At 40.8% G+C, this 20,812-nt stretch overlaps 1 protein-coding gene across 1 annotated transcript in view; it reads left to right on the forward strand.

Moving 5' to 3' along the window:
- Positions 1–728: 728 nt before the first annotated feature.
- PLD5 (phospholipase D family member 5) overlaps positions 729–20,812 on the forward strand; it is a 173,755-nt gene continuing 153,671 nt past the window's right edge. The window contains 1 exon segment of the mRNA XM_062573640.1: positions 729–914. Coding sequence (XP_062429624.1) covers positions 729–914 — 186 coding nt within the window.

Raw genomic sequence — 20,812 nt, forward strand, 5'->3', positions numbered from 1 at the left:
CTTGGTGTGAAAAAGGAAAGTCCCTTTTCCACCCCCCAATTTCTGCCGGGAGCGGTGCGGCGGCCGCAGGGACCACCCTGCCTGGCCCGGCGCCGGGCGAGGACGCCGAGGCGCGGCCGAGAGCCGCCCGCGGGCACCCCGGGGGCCGGGCGGGAGGCTGCGGCTCGCCGCCCCCCGCCTCCCCGAGGTGGCGGCTGGGCAGGGGGAGGCGGAGGCGGAGCCGCCCCGGCCCCCGGGCGGCGGCGGCGGCGCCTCCACTGCGCCAACCTGCAGGCGGCGGCGGCGGCGGCCCCGCCCGGGCGGCCGCGCTCCGCGTGCGCGGGGCTGCGCGGAGCCGAGCGGAGCCGCCCGCGCCGCCGCCGCCGTCCCGGGCAGAGCCGCAGGAGCCGCCGCGGGCTGCAGCTCGCTGCCGGCAACAAGCAGCAGCAGCAGCGTCTCGGAGCGGCGTCTTCCCTCCGCGCCCTTTCTTCCCTTTCATACCTGCAGCCTTTCCGCCTCCCTCCACCCCGCCTACCTCGCTGCTTCTCCTTTCTCGCCTTCCCTTCCCCTTTCCTGCCACCCCCCCCTTTTTTTTTAATTTTTCTTCCCCTTTCCTTCTTTTCTTCTTCTCCCACCTTTTATTTTATTTTACTTATTTATTTATTTATTTTCGGACCTCCTGCATCCGGTGCCTCTTAATTTCTTGGTTGCCTCTGGTTTTTCCTTGGACTCTGCCTTGTCATGTCAAGATGGAAGTCAGGCATGACTGGCTCTCCTCGTCCCCCCATGAGGGCTTCGAGCAGATGAGGCTGAAGAGCAGACCCCGGGAGCCCTCCCCGAGCCTCACCCGCGTAGGTGCCAACTTCTACAGCACCGTCAAGCAGCAGGACTACAGTGCCAGCGTCTGGCTGAGGAGGAAGGACAAGCTGGAGCATGTAAGCCGGCTCACATTTTCTTCCCCCTCTTCTCCCCAGAGCTCTCTGTAGGTGCTCTGTTAGGCTGCATCTCTACCAGCTTGGACTCCAGAAGAAAAGTGTTGCTCGAGTGTACCATCGGGCATTGTATTCCCGAATGGTAGAGGGAGGACTCGGAGATCCCAGGCTGGTCACATCCCAGGTGCCTAAGAGTCAATTCTATTCCCACATCGGCATGCAAGTCTCTTTCTCACTGGAAATATTTTGAATGTTCTTGGCTTATTCATTCTCTTCCCGCAAATTCAGCACTGATGTGGGAGGAGAAATATTGGGATGGTGCAGATGGAGGTTAGAGCATTTATCTCACAGTGACTATAATGTAGTTCTAAAATTGCCAAAAGAAAATACAGCCTTCAGTTCTAGCTGTGATTTTTTTTTTCTTTCCCTTCCTTCGTGGGACTTTGAATATTTTCAACCTTTGTGGGGTAGAGCAGATTTCTTACAAGGCATCTATTCCTGCAGCAGCAGTACATGACTTAACTAAGTATGTTTGGGACCACAGTGGAATTGATACTGTGGTGGCTGTTGTGAATACTTTATGAGATTTTAAGGTGCTTCTAAGTAGTCTTGTGTCTTAGAAGATGTTTGAAAGGATTCTTCATGTTGCTTTTAACAGCAAGGAGATGAGCTGAGGTGATGTGCATAGGTGACTTGTGTAGGAGTTTTCTGAATAGCTTATTACATGAACTCCTTTGTTAGAGGGTACTGTACAGCCAAAATAGGGAAGTAGCTGCACATTTGCAGGGATGCAAAAGAATGTGGATGGGTTTGCATAATGTAACAGTCCTCACTAGTGTAAATGACAATCACAATCTCATTGACTTTGAGATGCACAGGAAAATATTTCTTGCGATGCAGCCACCTGAAGTCTCTTTTGGTAGAAATTACCTTGTTCCAGGGGTGAATTACGCTTATTGCGTGAAAATTCTTGATGGCATAGCAGAATCTTTTAAAGATGAAACGTGGAGAGGGAAAAAAAAAAACCCGAACTATCAACTGGTTGAAAGGGTGTAACCTTCCCTTTCTACCAAACTGCAGAATGTCTTATCACTGCTAGTGAAATATTAAACTAGGGTTGTTGACACTTCTGGGGAAATGACAAGAACTGATGAACTGCTGAAAATGTCACATTTCAAATTTTGAGAAAGGTATTGAGTCCTCTCTGCCTTCCTACACAGGGTTTTGCAATTCTTCAATCTAACAACAAGGCTTTGCAGTAGTAAGCTTGTAAGCAGAGTATTCTCCCATTGTGAATCGAAAGGAAAGGTCAATGCCTTATCTCAGCAGGGCTGATGGCTAAAACACAGTAAGCACAGAATTTCAGACTCTGGTTTTTGTAGCAGGTTTTGTCCAGAAGTGCCTACATGTTGATGTGTGTCAGCAAGTGAATGGTTATAAATGGATGAAATAGTCTGTCAACAGTTTGATAACTAAACACTGTTCCGGTAGCTGAGTATTAGCATGGTCAAATATCTGTATGTGAAATCATACCATGATGTTAGCATGGATGGGGGAAAATAAGCGCTAACTTGCTTGAAGATAGCTCTGTAACCTTAATTTTGGTTTGCCCTTATTTTTCTTTTTTGATGAAGTCAGTATTTTGTCACAGTAGTAATCTTCAATAACCCTGCAGCACTAGTGTGAAGAAGCTTTTTCTGTAATAAGTTTGGTATGCATGCATGTTCCTCTGGGGATTTGACTCTCATTTGATCTAGTTATTTTTATTCCCATAACCTATATGAGCTATGCTAAGAAAAAATGGAACATTGATATTTCTTGCTTGCAATGAAGTAGTTATTTCATTGCAATTTGTGGATGCTCTGCAGCACATTAGATATGCCAACTGTGTGTGTGTGAAAGTAAGTTATTCTTATAATAAATGCACTATTCGTGTTTTAACAGAGAAGCTATTGCCTAGCTCACCTCAGTGAATGTGAATAAAATATATATTTGTTTCTAGATTGTATTTTGCTTAGTACAGTTTTGATGCAATGTTGTTGTTTGCTGTTTCTATTTTCAGGTAAAGCTTTGAGGTTCCTTAGGGTTTTCTTGCTAAAGAAGTTAGTGTCCACACCCCCCTCTCTCACTCCAGAAGACAAACCAATTTGAGATGGATCTTGTTGAATGATATGACATATGATAGGTTATTGGCTCTCATGTTGGATGATGAAGATATGCATACTTCATGAGGTGGATGCAGTTCCTCTTTGAGACAATTATGTTACTTGAGACTTACAAAGAAAATCGATACACAAGGAGTGAGCATGCATGCACTGGTTTTAAAAGTATGTAGTTATAAATTTGATGCTTCATAGTGATAGGTATAGGCAGAAGAAACGTGTAATGAGTGTAAGTCGAGATATGGATGAACATATTCAAGTTTTATAGGTACACCATAGGTCTTGGGGAGGGGTTGTTTTTTTCCAGTGAAATTGTTACTTAGAAGGTTGTTAGTGTGGCTGTAATAGGAGTAAAATAGGGCCAGTATATCTTATATACTACTTTCAGTAAATCCTTGTAGACCACAGTTGATGGTAATATATTGACTGCTTTAAAAGTGACTAGCAAGACTTATTGATGTGAGACACTTATCATTAATCAATATATAGTTTGAAGGACCAAAAAACCCTCTTAAGAATTGAAGTCAGTATATATTAAATATATATATAAAATACATAAATAGTTTGTTTCTAAATTTCAAAACTAATAAAGTTATTGAGGATTTTGTTTGTTTTTAACTGACCTGAATTTGCAGTGTGAAAGTTAAGAGGTACAAAATTCAACTGTTGCCATGATTTTCCTGAAAATAGAACCAGTTGAGATATACATATGATCATTTCTTAAATTCTTGGATACTTAATTATTAACTGACCATAGAAGAAGTCAAGTGCTGGAATTTATTGCTGGCTTCGTGGTAGTTGATTGTTTGTCAGTGAATCTTAGTATAGTCTGTGCCCTCACTGTGATATTGCCCCTTGCAAAAAGGTAACCCACAGGACTAAATAACCAATTTCTACCACTCAACTCATTCTTTTTTTTTTTTTTTTTTTTTTTTTTTTTTTTTTTTTATGAGCTCATTGAACTCAAACCCTGTCTTTAAGATGAAATGAGACTGCTTTAGTGTGTTTAAAGATAGGTTGATCAGGAATTTTTGCGGACGTGTACATGTGCTGTAGCTAATGGGTCAAAGTGCCAGTATTTTGTAGGTTAATGAAGGAAATTATCAGAGATGTGAGGAACCTTTGTGTTCTGGATGTCACTGTAGCAGTGTTGCAAATTTCTGATTAACATCCCTCCAGAGATGATATTGTTCAAATCCTAAGCATCTGCTTCAACTGGTTCCTAATGCCTTTTTGTGAAGCTGTTTGCCAGGCACTGGAAGAAATGAGGGTGAAAACTGCTGTGTGAAAAGTTCCTAACTGTCCTTTGCACAAGGTTTTTTAGGGGGTGGGGATGCTGAATGTTGAAAGAAGGGTGTATGTGTGTGTGGGGGGGTTGTCTTTTTTTTTTTGGCTGTTCTTTAGAGATGTGAATTGGTAAGAGGAAGAGAAGTTTCCCATACTTAGTTTAATTTGCAGCAAGTCTCCATCATGTTTCTGCATCCTTGAGTAATGGTGCATACCATATAGCTATGTTCCTAGTACCTCAGCAAAGTATTCTAAATCAGAACCTAATTTTAAATAATGATTTTTTTTTAAAACAAAAATGGATTTTTTTTTTAAACTCCAACAGATAACATTTGAAGTATAGATTCAGGGATGTTCGGGTTTTTTTTTCTGCATGACAAATACGTATTTGGAAAGGAAGATTTGTATTGGCAATCTCTCTCTCTTGGTAACTTTTAAATACACTTGTTTACTCAACTACATTAATTTTTAAAATTTGTCTTTTAAGAATCAGCTTCAATATTATAACTCTTTGAGAGGCCTGGTATCAGAATTGTGTTACCTGGAGATCATCTCAGCCTGTTACTGATGGCGTTGTCAAAATTAGGAAAAATTACTGATAATTACTGTGGCGTCTCTCACTTTTACATAAGCTTTGATCAATAAGAAGGCGGCTTCAGGATTTTCAGGTTCTAAGTAATCTTGCTGTGATGCAAGTTGACCTGACCAGTTGATGTAGTGCAGGCGGTCGATGGGCACACCAGTGCTGCACTGCTGGTGGTGCTCCCCAGGGGGGAAAGAAGTAGAGGGAAGGCGATGCCATGTGGCAACAGAGGCAAATGAAAAAGCAAATGTCAGGCTCAGGCGCTTCACTCCCCCTCCTCCTCCCCCCCCCTCCCGCCCCTTACAGTGCAGGAAATTTTTATCCAAAACATGGTGAAACAGCTTAAGGTTGTGTCTCTGCTCTTACATGCAAGATAGCGCAAGTGCTAACAGATGGGGGAAAGGTTTATAAGCTTCAGAATTGGACATCCTAAGGGTGACAGGAGATACTATGTGCATTGCTCTAACCTAACACAACATTGATGTAAAGCAAATAACATGTGTGGATCTCAAAGCCAAGCCAAATCTGGCTAGAGCCAGCAACTTTAACTTAAGTAAGAATAATAAAAGTTTCTGAATTGGAATTCAAAAAAAAATCATTACATTTGCAAAGCAGCCTGTCTTGTAGTGAAGACAAACACATGGCTTTTCAAGAATTAGATGAATTGACAGTCTTTAGCAAATAATTTATTCCTGCTGAAGACTATCTGGAATAATGTCAGAAACCAAAGAAGAAATGAACTACACCATGTGTAAAGATACCATTCCAGGTTTGTAAGTAGGGACAATTCAGGAGGTTCAGAATAGTTCCAGCATTTGGAGCATATTCATGGTGCAGTTGCCAGTTTTAATTCAAAGTGCCTACCTGGCTCCTGAGGTAGGCTCCCCTCTGCCCCCTCATTTTAAAGAAACAAATACCATTAAGTAGAGGGATTTTTAGCTCTCGCTTAGCAGAAGACTTTGATGTACAGAAATTATCTGACTGCCACAGTGGCATTGGCATGCATTGAAGCCCTTGCTGAAGCAGTAGCATGCAGTTACCTTCATGGCTGAGAGACTGCGTGAAGGGGTTGAAGTGCTGTTTTCCTTGAAAATCTCTCTCTGGTAATGTTGGGTAGTTACGATACATGCAAATATTTTCGTGTTGCAAAGCAGTGAAAACACAAGGGCTATAGTAATTTATTTTTCTTTTTCCAGTCTCAGAAGCTACTCTTCTGACACACCAGGAAAAACTCAACATTAGATTAAGGTAATGCATTGATTCTGATGAATTTAACATCAGTCAATTTGAAAGCCCAGATCTTCAAAGCTAAAATTAAAACAACTGAGAGGCATAGTCACTGTAACAGGCTTAATTTACAGTGTCTGGCTCTTTGTTGTTGCCTAAGAAAACAAAACAGTTTCCCAGTTGCATTTAAAATTTATTTTATATGTGCATGTGCAAATTTAATTCAACCCATTCAACAGTTCTTTGATAGGAAATTTTTTAGTTTTTGAACAAAATACATAAACCTTAGGCAAGGTTTATCCCAGACACTAGTTTCTGTGAAGTATGGGTTGCCATACTGTCACCACTTCGTATCAGTGTTGATCCTTCTTTGTTCAGCTTTTGAACTAGAGACTTCAGAAACTTGCAACCTGGTCTCTTGGTCTGGTGCATAAACAAATACTCTGTAGTCCTCAGTGGTTTGGTCTCTTAGCATTAACAATAATGCTTTTAAAGACAGCAGGGGTGCTTGAGAGGCTAAGCAAGTTTTCCTTGGTGAATACCTCCTCCAAATGCAGTCACTTTGCTGACTGTAGAGGCTGCCCGAAAACACTGACTTCCTTGGCTGAATTTAGTTTTTTTATGTCTAGCTTAGGCTTTCATCCGTTCCAGAACAAGGAATGCTGAAACACTGCGGTGAAAATCTCTTTACCAGGCTACTCTGACACAGAAACAACAGAGCAACTCATCCCAGAGTCTAACAAAACCTACTTCATCACCCTTCAAGATAGGAAGCAATATACTTCTTATCATTGCTAGAGAAGAAACTTCTGTTGGCAATAGACACTCAATTTTTTTTCTCTGTTAGTGGAGACTTTTCCTGAGGAACATGCTTATAACCACCCACCTGTTTTTCTGTTCTTTCTGTAACCTTATTTCAGGACTGATTCTGAGGCTTTTTACATAATTTCATTACTGAGAAGAACTGGCTGCTCTGCTAGCATCTTGGAAGGACTGTATATCGTCTTCAGCTGAATATTCCTCCCTGTCATATTTCTGAATCTGAAGTGAAACTTCATGCAAAATGACATTTAGGTGCTATTCTGAATTTTTTGTTTCTAGATGACAGCTATTGGAGTAAAAACTTACAATCTTTCTTTTCCAGTGCAGTGATGTTCCTCTAGTGTCTCTAGTTTTGTCTAGTCTGGCTGGACAATCCAGTTGCTTGGGATGTCTCCTTCACTGATCTTGAACTAGATGAGGAGAGAGAGAGAGAGAATATATTTAGGCTAGAGAATAGGAATGTGCGCTAGGATTCATATTCACCGGTCGACTGGATCGGGGTCCTGTGCTGCTGCTTGCTGATGGCCCATATGCCTGCATTTCCAGGATGGGGGGCTAGGGCAGTGGGTGCACAGCTAGGTGTTTCCTCCCTGTCTGATAGGGAGGCATTTGGGGTGCTCATCGAGAATTCAGAAACACTGCCAGATTCCTTGGAGTTACAAGGGAGAACGGTTATCCTGATCTTCCCATAAGAAGTGATTTAAATACTGGGCTTATTGTGATGGTCTGGTTATCTGCTGTGCTTGTAGGGGAAGAGGACCTCTTGGGTAAGAAAGAGTAAATATGCGAGGGGAGTTAGGAGGAGAACTTCAGGTTCAAGGGAGGAAGAGAGCGAATACCCTGGCTCCAGTGAGGTGAATTAGTTGAATCTGAAGTTAGTTTTTATTAGGTTGCAAGCATATTCTTGTTTTTTGGATGTTCATCCATCAAAATTTGAAGTCTGATTTCTTCTTTTAATCCTTCTTTTTTAAGGTTTGCTCTTCCAAATCCTGTCTCTTTTAGAAAGGTTTTTTCAAATATAATATAGGGTTTGAGTGTATTTATAGGAATTTAACTTGTTTAGTTTTTGTTTTGATCAAATGCATTGTGTAAGATAGCATCTTGATTATGTAGATAGCATCTAGCTCTGGACAGGAAAGTACTAGAGTAGTATTTTAGCAATACTTCACTGGTTTGCTGTTTGAAGATGGAGACAAATTCATCTAAGATAGATGTATTCTCCAATTTTTGTACAACTTGTAACGCCTTTTCTATATATGCATTATGTGTAAAGGAATACAATTTATTAATTGTCTTGCTTGGAAACATGAATTTCCTAAAGCTCAGATGGTTCTATTTCTGACTGCATGCTGTCAACATAATCAGCAGCTTGGTTCATAATTTATATAGTTGTTATAGCTCATAAATAGTAGTGATTCTATTTTAATTTTTGTTGCTATTTGAGTTCACTGTTTACAATAGCAGTAAAATGTCTAATGGAATAAAAAGCTGATGTATTTGAGAATTGCTGCTAATAAAGCAAATAGCGATTCAGATTAATCCTGCCATTCTGATAAATTAGATAGGCTAGATTTTCCCCAAGGCTTTTTGAACTGCTTAGAGCAGATGCAAATGTGGAGCAGTGCTGAGAAGGGAGGTGCTGTGACCGTGACCAATAAGAAGATTATCAGTCGCCAGTCTGATATATATAAATATATATAAAAATGTATTTTTTTTTCATGATCTTAGTTTAGTAGACACACACTTCAGGTTGTCCGTTAGCTTGATTCTGCAAGTGCTGGTGTATGTTGTGCTATAAAAAGCCTACCACAGTGAGCAGCTACGCTTTTGTTTTCAAACGTGAATGAGTAAAAGCTGGTGGTGTCTTCAGCGATCCCAGTCACAGCAAACACTGCAAACGTTGTTAGTGCTCCTGGCATGGCGGAGATGTTGTGCTGCTGCCCCTCGTGTGCCACCGCTGAGCCTTTCTGGGCAGGAGCGATCTGCTTAGGGATCCTGTACTGTGTGTGCTGGGCAAACTTCAGGCGTGACTTCTACTGCGGCAAGTCATTAATGGTCTTAAAGGTGTTTTTTCCGCAATACGGTTTGTGCACTTGTTGCTTGATCTAGGTCCAGAGCCCCAGCCAGAGTCTCCGCTAACCAACAGTGCAGATGTGAGCTGCGTTTTCCAGCTTCCTGAGAGCTCAGCTGCCGTGGGAGTGGGGTAGAAAAATGCAAGTCCGACTGTAGTAGGCTAAGCAAGTAGGGGAAGAGTCAGACTCGGAGTCCTTTTCTCTTCCTGAGCTTTGACTGTGGACTATCTGGCTAGTTTTTGGATACACAGTTGAGAGCACTTAGCTGTTAGCACACAGGAAGTACCTTGATGGAAAGCTATGAGGGGGTAGAAGGGATCCTGATATAAGAGATAGGGAAAAATTAAGTTAAACTGAAAATCTGAAACTAAAATTCGCATTCAAAAATGAGATAAATCCAGTTGTTCGCCATTTAAGTCCGCCATAAGATGTTTCAGAATGGAGAATGCAGAAGGAAAGCAATCTGGTGTGTTTGAAACTTTGCCAGCCACTGGGATTAATGAACAGGTGCCCAAAGAACCCTCAGAGATAAAAAGCTGCCTATGAAATGATTGCTGTGCCCCCAGTTAAAATAGTGCCTTTGCTAGTTAAAATGTGTAGGTGGAGAAAAATCCATTCTGTCAAAAAAAAAAAAAAAAAAAAATCAAATAAAAAGCTAAACTTAAAACTAAAATGACTTCAATTTAAAGATTGCAGGGATCATGTGTTTCCATGTTTCATGCTTTTTTAAGTAAAAATGTGCACCTGCTTTAAACACAAAACCTGTTGCTGTTTGTGGTAAATGAATTAGGGGAGCAAATGGAAGAACAGAGATGGTCTTGTCAAGTTCTGTGATTTCCCCGTAGCTGTTTATTGGGGAGGACCCAACAGCATCTAGAGAATCTTGTGTTCCTGGAAACATTAAGAAAAAACAAGGTGAGAATTTCTGAAGTGGCTGCTTTCCTGGTCTTCTGTGATTTCTGACAAGCGCATGTTCAGCCTCTTGCTGGGCAGCAGTAGCACAGCTGGTGTGGGTGGAATAACCTGGGGCTGAAGCTCTCTGAGTTTTCTCCAGGACCTGAACAACTTTTGCTGGCTCTGACTATGTATGCAGTGGGATGTATAGGCATTTCTGCCTATATAAACTGAAGTTCGTGTGCATTTGTAACCATGTGCTGTTCATTTATTGTACCTTCCAGAATAAAGTAGTTCAGAGACTTCAAGCTAATGAGCTTTTCCCTCCCCCTCCTCCCCCGGTCAAAAATATCAAATAACTTCTCCCTGCTTATTAGAGGGTTGTCTTACAGCCTGTAGTAGTGCATTTGTGCATCCTGTAAAGTTTGAGATTGAAGATATACTATCTACTGATCTTTATGGTCTTTGACATCTTACAGAAGGGAGTTTCTTAGTTTTCGAATGGGAAATATAATGCTAACTTCTGGCAGGATATGAGCCTAACAGTCACAGTATTTGGCAATGGCTTCAGTCACAATCTGAAGTATGTGCTAGACTTTGCTTCTCAGTATGTGTTTTCTTGGGAAGTAAAGGGAACGTGTTTCATGAATAGTCAACTCTATTCTCCACATACAGAGTCCTCTGGAGTCATGCATACAGTCCTGTGTGCAAGTGCTGCTTAAAATAATATGGGACAAAGTATATTCTGTGCTGCCTATATAGGATCGGTGACTTTCAGACTCCCGAGAAGATGCATCTCTGTTTATCTAGCAGAATTTACCAGTTGTAGCAAACAGGGTGGCTGGGTGGGGTAGTTTTAAGGAAGCACAAGCTACAAACGAGTGGCTTAAAACAGACAAGCAAAAAGAACTCTTGAGTAAAAGCCCAACAATTCTAGAAATACTTGCAATTACTTTTTTTTTCTCTTTTCTTTTTTTTCTTCTTCAGTAAGAAGAAGAACATGGTGAAGTTAGTAGAATGTGGTTTTCACCAAGTCAGATGCTTAAGACTTACTGGTGCTTATTTGGGATACTATGAGCATGTAAAAAGATCACCAATATACTAAATGCTGTTTCAGGCCCTTACCTTGAGCATGATTTATTGTTTGAATAAGAACAACAATTTTGGGGGTCTATCAGGAAACAAAATCACATGAGCGTTTTGGAGAGCGTTACCATTTTAAACACAGCAACTTCCTTTTTTCAGCATGAGCTGCTGTCCCTGGAGACTCTTTGAATTCCCCGTTGGATGTGTGACAGGCAGATAGTGCCTAACCCTTCACTTCTTGTTTCATCCCGTTTTACGCAGTATTGTTCTGAGTTTTGCTGTCATGGTTCAGTTGCATCCGGCTCCTGCTACTGAAAGCTATAATGTGCCAGCCTGTCTTCCCTGCCTGTGCTACGTGTGCTGCTCATGCCAATCAGCCTAAATCAATTTACTTCTGCAACCCTTTGATAGCCGAAACGCTACACTTCTGGAAACTTCAACGCTATAATTTTTTTTTTTCCCCTGCAGTTTGCTACTTTGTTCTTTTAGGCTGTCTGTGTAGTGGCTGTTCCAAGTATTCTGTTTGGCTTTAAGGAATTGCTGCTACTTAGTTATTTTTTGACAAAAGCTATGTGGCACAACTTTTTTCTTTCACCTCTCCAAAGGTGGATTTATTGACCTGAGCGTTTCTTCTTCTATGATACTTTATACTCTTCCCATCTCCTGTCTCCCTGAGCTTTTTTAATGACAAATCAACCTATTTCAGTATTGCATGTCACAACCTAGCTCTTTTATAAGGGTTATGTTTAATATTTTTTTGTTCTGACAGGGTAACATTTTTCCAAGGTCCTAGCTTTGGAAATGAATTTTTTTTCCCTTTTTTCTTCCTTCTTTCTTCCTTCTTTCTTCTCTTTTGGCTTACTTGATTTGAAGAGGGGACAGGGACTTCACCTTAAAGTTGTGGCCAAAAGGAAGGTCCGTCATCAGTATCTGCATACAAACTGGCCAAACGGAGTAACAAGAAAAGAATAGAAAATGCAATTTTTCAACACATGTGGTTGACTTTTTGGAACAGTGTGTTCTAAAAACATGCAAAAATATTGGTACTTGAGAAATTTACTCAACAGTGTAATAAATGATTGTATATTTGAACTACTGACTCTAATTTCTGTCTGAGACATGGAGTCTTTGGCTCATTTAGCTAGTTACTCTTACTTTAAGCGAGGAACACAGAAGCTATGCAAAAAGACTGTCAAAAGAGAAATATAAAGTATTTAAACTGAGCACAGGGGCCACTTCTGCTCTTCAAAAGATCAAGGAATTTTAAATGTGAGTGAGTCTTATCAAACCCCTAGTGCAGACCTGCCTCAGCTAACAAATTACTTGGTAAGTTATTCTGATTTTAAATACATGTCTTTTTGGAATTCATTTTCTATTCACTGTTCACTTTTTAACATCTGTTATCTGCATAGGAGGCAAATTCAGTGATTCTTAGATGGCATTATTAAAGCTTTTGATGTAAACCTCCATACGTCTATAGTTGTGCAAATATTGTTGAGATAAGTGTTTATATCAAACATCCTCTTTACATATTACAAAACCCACTCCAAATATCTATGTGTATGGATGTTAACTGAAAATGGAAGTAAAATAAAAATTTTATGTATTTTGTTCAAATGTTGATTTTTAATAAGTAACTCTTGCTTTTTGTCTGAACATAATTATTCTGCGATATATATTCCTGTTCCTTTCTGCAGTCAGGCAGATTCACATAGACTTACATAAAGATTCAAGCATTTTTCTTATTGCTTGTGAAGCAAAACTGCATTGAAAGTGGGTCCTATGGATTCTAAGCCAAAAATGTGAAAATTAAATAATGCTTTTTCTTAGTTATTGGCTGCCATATCATCTGCAAAGTTGTTATACTATTTGAAGCATGTGGGGAGAGCAACACAAATAATCACTTCAATCATCCTTTCTCCATGCGAATAAACCATTGCATACTGTGACTAGTCTCCATTTGTCATCTGAGTGACAGGACTGTCTTCCAGAGAGCTGAAGTTCTCTGTTGTGCAGTGTTTCATGAACATCAAAGACAGCTTGACATTTCTTTCACTTTGCATGGGAAACAAGTTGACGCATTTATTTTAGCCAGCAAGCCTTTGTCTTTCATCTCCTATATGTTGTGTGACAGGAAGATGCAAGGAGTATAGATAAGCTCCTAATGCCATTGAGGACAAGTATTTTATTAGTGATGACCTGGAGTTGCACCTATGTGTGGTAGTACTTTCAGGTATAACAATGCCAACAGTTTTAAATACCTTTTGGTAGGATTTTTGTTGTAAATTTGATAAATCTAAATTTCAGTTGTAGATGAAAATGATCAAACTGCTGGGCACTTGGAATAACATCGGTTCTTTCCATTTCTCAGTCCTGAATTTATGACTGTTTATATACATTTTAATGGAAAACCCAATATCTACTAGTTTCAGGAGGAGGAGATGTACCTTAAGGGCTCAGACTATCTGCAGAGTGTTCTAACATTTAAGTTGATTTTCCCTGCACACTCAATTTTGATGGGGTGAGGGGAAGGTGTTCATTTTATACTTGCATTTTCTTTTTCTTTTATCCTTCAGGGATTCAAGTATAAGACCATTTTATTTTATTTCCTTCTCTAGAGGCAAAAAGATGCCTTATTTTCATTGACCTCAGCAGAAGTTATAATGTTCTGCAAAACCAGTTTCTGAGCTGCCTTGTTGTTGATGGCATTAGTTGGTTTAATTTGATGTGTTTTAAGTCTCTTCAGAGTAAACATTTTTATTTTTCATGTCCTATGTTCCCCTGGCCATTTTTTCCTTTCTCTTATGGAAAAATGAACTCCCTATATTCTTTAGCTAAGGACATGGTTGAAAAGTTAGCTTTTTGCTGTTCTGGATTTCTAGGTAAGAGAACATCATCCTTTGCATAGTCTTCTGTGTAACCCTTTATCAATGCCAGCTAATTGCTCCACTTGCTTTTGCCATGGGGAACCTGGCTTATTCAGAAGGAAACTTGTTCTTCGACAGTTACATTGGTCTATTCTGGTTTTTGCTGGATGTTATTTTGCCTCCTGCCTGTTGTGAAGAGATGTGCTTGGTGCACCTTGATCTTGCTAACAGTTTCAGTGCAACAGGCAGCTTTGGGAGGATTGTGCTCAGTTTGGCCATTCTGATAACGTAACAGTTGTGGAATGGATAATGGGAAATGATAGCTTTGATAACCTTCAAAGAGATGTCTCCTCCTTTTACTTAATAATAATAATAATAAAAGGCATGAATTCATGTTTCCCTCTGATGTAAATACCCTTTGCTTTCTCTGTGTGATCTCTGAGCCTCCATGTTATTGCTGATCTGTTTCTGGCTTGCAGTCAATTTTGTAAGGTGCAAACCCTTTTGGGGTGGAGGAAGGGATGGCAGGCTTCTTTCTATCCCTTTGAATAAAGGAAAGGGGTGAGAGTTAGACTTACAAAGCTATGGGCTACTGTGAGATGACCTGTGGAGTGACATTATTGTCATCGTTCTACAGGTGCTATTTCATCTACATGTGGGGAGTTTAATGCAGATAAAAACCATGTGTGGTGAAACCCACCATCACTTCTAGTTTTGCTAGTTTTCAGCTTCTTCCTTCCTTTTTTTCCTCTCTTTTTCACAGCTTGGAGAAAAAAAATTCCTTGAAAACATTACCTTGCTGTGTCTCCCCAGTCTCTTCTGAGGTGCTGCTTTACCTCACTGAGGGGTTTTCTCATAGGTGTTCTTGCAAGTTCTGCCAGAGATACCTGGGATTCAGGTACTGCAGTGGGAGTATCAGGAGTGGGGATTACTCTACAGTAAAGTTCTTCTGCTTGCATAGTACCTCTCAAAGTTGTGACAAATTGTTCCAGGATTTTTGTTCTGTGTTTTATTTACTTTGGAAAAGACTAGATTGATTTCACTGGGACTGCCAGTCCTAGAGGAGTAAGGGAAGTGAACACCGTGAAGGCATTTACTGTTCAGCCTAGAGATTGCGTGGCCATTAAAGGATAAAAACCGTGAATCGTTGCTCACCAGGATGGAAAGGAGCTATGGAAAGGAGCATGTTGTGTTTTAGCCTGCCTGTGTGTGTGTGGGGGGGGGATCCTCCTCTATCGTGATCCCCATAGTGTGGGATACCCTATAGGATTTATGCAAGTTTTATAATAGCTGTTTGAAATATGAACAGTCTGTTATGAAGATGGCAGATGATGTAATGTAAAAAAGGTATGTTAAAAGCTTACAACTACAGATTTTCAGGAGTTATACTTCAATTTATTAAAGAAAAAAAATCATAATCACTCAAGACTGATTTTGTTTTTGAGTTTTTTAATGCTTTTCTCTATAGGGAGAAGCAGAGTGATGTTTCTGGCTTGAATTAAAGGAAAATAACCTAATGATGGAAGAAGGTGGAAAGAACTAGGGAAACTGCTCTAGTGGTCTTGGCCAGTGCTGGAAATAGATTGCTGCTGTTGTAGTAGCTGCTGGTGCATGATTAATATTAACTTTAAGAGGAGCAAGCTACTCATGCTGAAGGAGGCAGAGTTTGGAAAAAGTACATGCATAATCTGCATAACCATCCATTGCTTTTTCATAGAATGATCTGGACATTTACAGAGCAACTTTGGCCTCGTTGCTATAGTCTTGAGCCTCTACAGTCTGCCCTGAGATGAACTTAGAAACCTAGGACTTGATACAGCATGTGAGACAATTTTATTTGTACCTTCAGAAAGCTGGAAAGTTAGCAAGCCAACAAGACTGAGTGTATTAAAGTGTAGACATCATTGCAGACTTTTACCAAGCTGACTACCATGTTGTGCCAATGTAAATTTGGTTTAGCCCTCACTGATTGAGAATAAACAGCCCGTTAGAACATAGGAATATAGAAACTGGCTCTTTTCTTTATTTACTTTCTTTTTTTCTTCTTTCCCCAGCACAGTGAATCTGAATGACTCCTCAGAACAAGTACTGTACTTAGAACAAGTGCAAGTACTATTGGTAGAAGCATTATTCTAGTTACTGGTAGGCTATGGAGTATAAGCTAAGCATTTACTGGCCTAATTTACTATTTTAGATGTGTCTGCGTAGCATTTTGAGGCTCCAGGTTCAAGTTGTTCACTACACTGGGGTTTTTTGTTTGTTTTTGTAGTCCTGGATTTCTGGAAACTAATGGTGTGAATCCTGGGTGTCCCTTTAAAGGATGAAAAGCTGCTCGGCCTGATTGAGAAACTTGAAATTGTGTATTGGGCATAACAGCAGGACTCAAGAAGGCCAGAAAACAAATCTGCCAGCCAAAAAGGATGATTATGGGAAATACCTACGTGGTCTCATTGACTCACATTAGAGGATACCTGATAAAATATGCTGTCCTTTGTGCTTGGCCCTTATCTGTTCCCCAAGTCGGAATTGATTTCTCTTGTCACTACTTATCGCACTTTCTTATCCTTATTTATGAGACAAGAAATGCCTAGGAAATCAGTTAATGAGGTAGTCTGCTCTATGGCATAAACATACCTGCTTTCCTAGTCTGGTCTTTGGGGAACTGAATGATGCTTGATTATAAAATCATAGAATAGTTCAGGTTGCAAGGGACTCCTGGAGGTTATCTGGTCCAATCCCCTGCTCAAAGCAGACCAATTAGACTGCATTGTTCAGGGCTGTGTCCATTTGAGTTTTGAATATCTCTGAAGATGGAGATTACACAACCTCTTCTGGTGCCTGTTCTAATATTTATCTACCTTCATGGGGGATATTGGAGGAAAATAAAATCTGATATCTAACTGGAGTTTCTTGTCCAGCTTCTCCATATTCCCTTGTGCCTCTTATCCTTTCATCACATACTTTTCAGAAGAGTCTGGCTCTATTTTCTCTGTGTTCTCCCATTAGATAGTTGAAGACAGCAGAAAAATTTCTCCCCCACCCCATGGCTTTTCTTTTTGAAGGATGAACAAGCTCAGTTCTCTCAGCCTCTCCTAGTACCTCATGTGCTCTAGGCTCCTGGCTATCTTAGTGGCTTTCCACTGGATTTGTTACAGTGCATCTATGCCTGTCTTGTATCAGGGAGCCCTAAACTGGACACAGTACTCCAGATGCAGCTTTACAAGTACTGAAGAGGAAAAGAATTGCTTCCTTTTCAAGCTGACTACACTTTTAATATACTATATGGTTGGCCTCCTCTGCCATAAGGGCATAGTACTGACTCATATTCAATTTGTTTTCCATCAAAACACCTGCATCCTTTTCTGCAAAGCTGCTTTCTAGCCTGTCAGCCCCCCTGCTTGTACTGTTTTAGAGGGTTATTTCATCCTCAGTGAAGGACTTTGCATTTGCCTTTGGCCTTCATGGGATTCTTATCAGCCCATTTCATGAGCCAGTCTGAATAGTAGCCCTGTCTTATCCGTGTCACTGAAAGTCACTCTGTGCAGGTCATTAATAAGATTTTAAACAGTAATGATCCTGGTAGCAATCTTGGAGAGACTTCTGTAGTAACTGGTTGCCAGTTGGACTTTGTATACTGACTGCAGCCCTTTGAGACCAATGGTTCAGCCAGTTTTCCACCCATCATCTCATTTGCTTACCAATGCACATCTTGCTAATTTGTCTGTATGGTTGTTATAGGAGATTGTCAGAGGCTTTGCTAAAGTCAAGCTATGCCACGTCTTCTGTTCTCTTCTTGTCCACAGACCCAGCCATCTCATCACACAAGATGATCAGGTTAGTGCAACACAATTTGCTTGGTAAATCCATTTTTTTTTTCATATTGTTGTCTTCACGTGCTACCTTCCCTCCTGAGGAATGAAAAACTTGACTGTTTGGCCTCTAAATGGCTCATTCCTGAGCTTAGTTGCCTTTTGACTAGTGGAGATGCTTGCTGGTTCCAGTTCTAAAAAGGAAGCTGAGGTGAAATCCTCCCCTCTACCCCGATATTACTTTGACTGGATGGCTCTGAGGACAGACTCTTCAGTTGGACTGACTTCTTGTGGACTGTCTTTATTAACCTACTCTGGGAAATGTCACAGATCCTATTTGTAACTAACCTTTCTGTATTAGAGAAAGGAGTATCTGACAGTGGCAGCGCCACTTGAAAACTCGAATTGTTGACTAAGATTCCTGTCTGCCGGAAGTTGTCTTTAGTTGCAAAGTTAGCTTAGCTTAACTTCCTCGAAGTTCAGCTGGCCTCAGGAAGATGGTTACTCTGTGAAAGAATAACAGAGCTTAGCTGAGCAGAGTAAACAGTGTGGAATTTACAGTTCATTATGACTTCGTATTCAGTTTCTAGATCAGGTGTCCTAAAGATGACCTAAAGAAATGTTTTGACGCTAAACAGAAGTGAGATCTCGGAACTGCCTTGACTTGCTACTCTATTCGAAGAGTGAAAATAGGCTTCCTATTTTCTATACGACCTTGGGTAAGGTATCATAGACTTACTGTGACTCATTTTTTTACATATGTAATGGATAGCATTAGTCAGATTCTTATCAGGGTTGTGAGGCTATATCCAATAAAGATGATAAAATATACATACAGTCAAGTGGTGAACCATATGAATACTTTAGATAAATGGTAATGTAACATTTTTCATTTCAGCTTCCCAGAATAGATAGTACACTGGCAGTTTAAGATGCAATCCCATGCATGTCTCATCTGCTGTAGTGTCAGGTTGCTATTGAGAAGCGATGCCCGGCTTCTTGAGTTGCAAGGTCTGCCACCTTCTTTGTACTGCTGCTGGTGATGGTGTGGTCAGAGGCTGAGCTGGTCAACTTGCTGATTTTTACAGAAAATTCTCTTCCTCTTGAATGAGATGCTGGCTTTCTGTCAGGTGAGCTAATTCAGCAATCCTGGTGATGCAGGGAGAGCCAGGTTTGATGTGGGAGAAGGAGCAGGAGTGTGAGGAGAAGAGGAAGGGAACTGGTCAGAAACATCCCACTTGGTGGTTGCTGTCCTTGGGTTGGTTAAAGTGCAAAATAAAATAACACCTTTGGGAATACATGGTCTCATGTAGAGACAGCATCCTTTCTAGGCCTTTTAGAGTAAGAACCCAGATTCCTAGGGCCCGAGGGTGCAGACTACTGCAATACACAGTGTCTGAGGAGAGATTACTTCAATTACCTGCAGCTTTGTCGATGTTAACATTAGCCATTATCCAGCCAGCTTTCAGAAAGCAAAATTCTACCTACTTGGGTCAAAAGCATTACAGAGAGAATGTTTCCCAAAATAGGAAGAATATATCATCTCTCTAGACCAGCCTTCTGTTTTCTAGGTAGGGCTCCAGCTTGCTTGGAGCATCCTTGCTGACTTGGAGAAAACGAGGCCAAGAGCAAACAGAAGTGTATCATCAAATTGCTCATGATGAATTACATGTTAACGTTTTGGTGGGGCTCTTTCCTAGACTTAATTGTCTGTGTGCAGGGTCTTTTGTCTGGATGGAGGGTGAATTTAAGCTCAAGAATGGGTTTTCTGCTGAGTTTGAAAGGCAGTATTAATAAAAACAATTAGTAATAAAACTTCTTGCAGAGAATCTTAATGTCGCTATATGCCACTTCAGATTTTTTGTCTTTCGTCTTGTAGCATACCAGTTCAGCTATTGTTTCCTCATTTTGTTTAAGCTTGTATTGTTAGTGAATTCCTAATGTTATTCACTAGTCACTTCATTTCCTGCAGAAAATGTTTCTTATCTGGCTCCTTTAAGGAGTGTAATCATTAAAACATTCAGAGGTAGGCATGACACCTATTTTGCCATATCTCTTTTATTGCATGACTCCTCTTTGCTTACTCTGTGTAGTTGTACATTTTCGCAGGAAGTTAGTAGACTTATTCTCAAATATTTGGAGGGAAAAAAGGCAAAATGTTATTGGAGACAGAGAAAGAAAAGAGTTATGTCAAGGACTGTGAATCTTCTGACACAGGGAATGCTTTGAATGATGCTTCAGTGGCATACAGTCTTAAGAACATCAGGTGGAAAAGATGATGTAGAAATGTGAAATCGTGATTTGCTGGCTCTAACTGTTAAGAATTTCATGCACACTTTTAAAAAAAATATATATTTAGACTCCTCCAGAAACTGAGAAATGCGGATGCGTCATAATTGTTGTTCCTTCATACATTTGAGATAGAAGGGAATTGTGTAAACATCTCAGTGAAGCACATAGGCTGATGTCTGAACTGTTCTCTAATTTAATACCATATGATGAAAATACTGAACGCAGCCAAAGCTTTGTACGTGGGTTCTGCTTGTGGAATAAACAGTGTGAAATATAATACGCTTGTTTTGCTAGATGTCTTTCTTAGAAATTCCTGAAGAGAATCCCTGTGGAGGGAGGAAGTGTAAGAGAAATCTAGAAATCTGGGGTCCGAGGAGGGAGGAAGCTGAAGGCAAGTTTGGGGAGAGAGCTCCTGCACATGAGTCCACTTCTGTGCCTGGAGCTTACAGGCTTCATCTCATTCAGTAGCTGAGCATCACGCACCGCTGGATGTCGGCACCGTCCCCTTGAGTGGGATGCTAGCGTAATATTAATGTGAGAAAAGTTTTGCTAGTCAGCGTGACCCAGCCTCATGGAGGGAGTCTCAGTTTTGGGAGGGAGTCTCAGTTTTGGGCAGTTTGATTGTTTCCATCCCCTGAAGGCATCTGGGTGCAAATCCAGACTGCTGTGTGAGGAGGAGGGGTGGTGTTTGCTGCATCAGCAGGTGGTGAGTCTGGCCACCAGCCTGAACTGGCTGGCACTGGGAGGACCGGGAACGTGCTGAAGCGCTGCCGCTCCACGCTGCGGGGTCATCATGGGTG

This window comes from Rhea pennata, chromosome 3, assembly GCF_028389875.1.
Source record: "Rhea pennata isolate bPtePen1 chromosome 3, bPtePen1.pri, whole genome shotgun sequence".
In the NCBI taxonomy this organism is placed as follows: domain Eukaryota; kingdom Metazoa; phylum Chordata; class Aves; order Rheiformes; family Rheidae; genus Rhea; species Rhea pennata.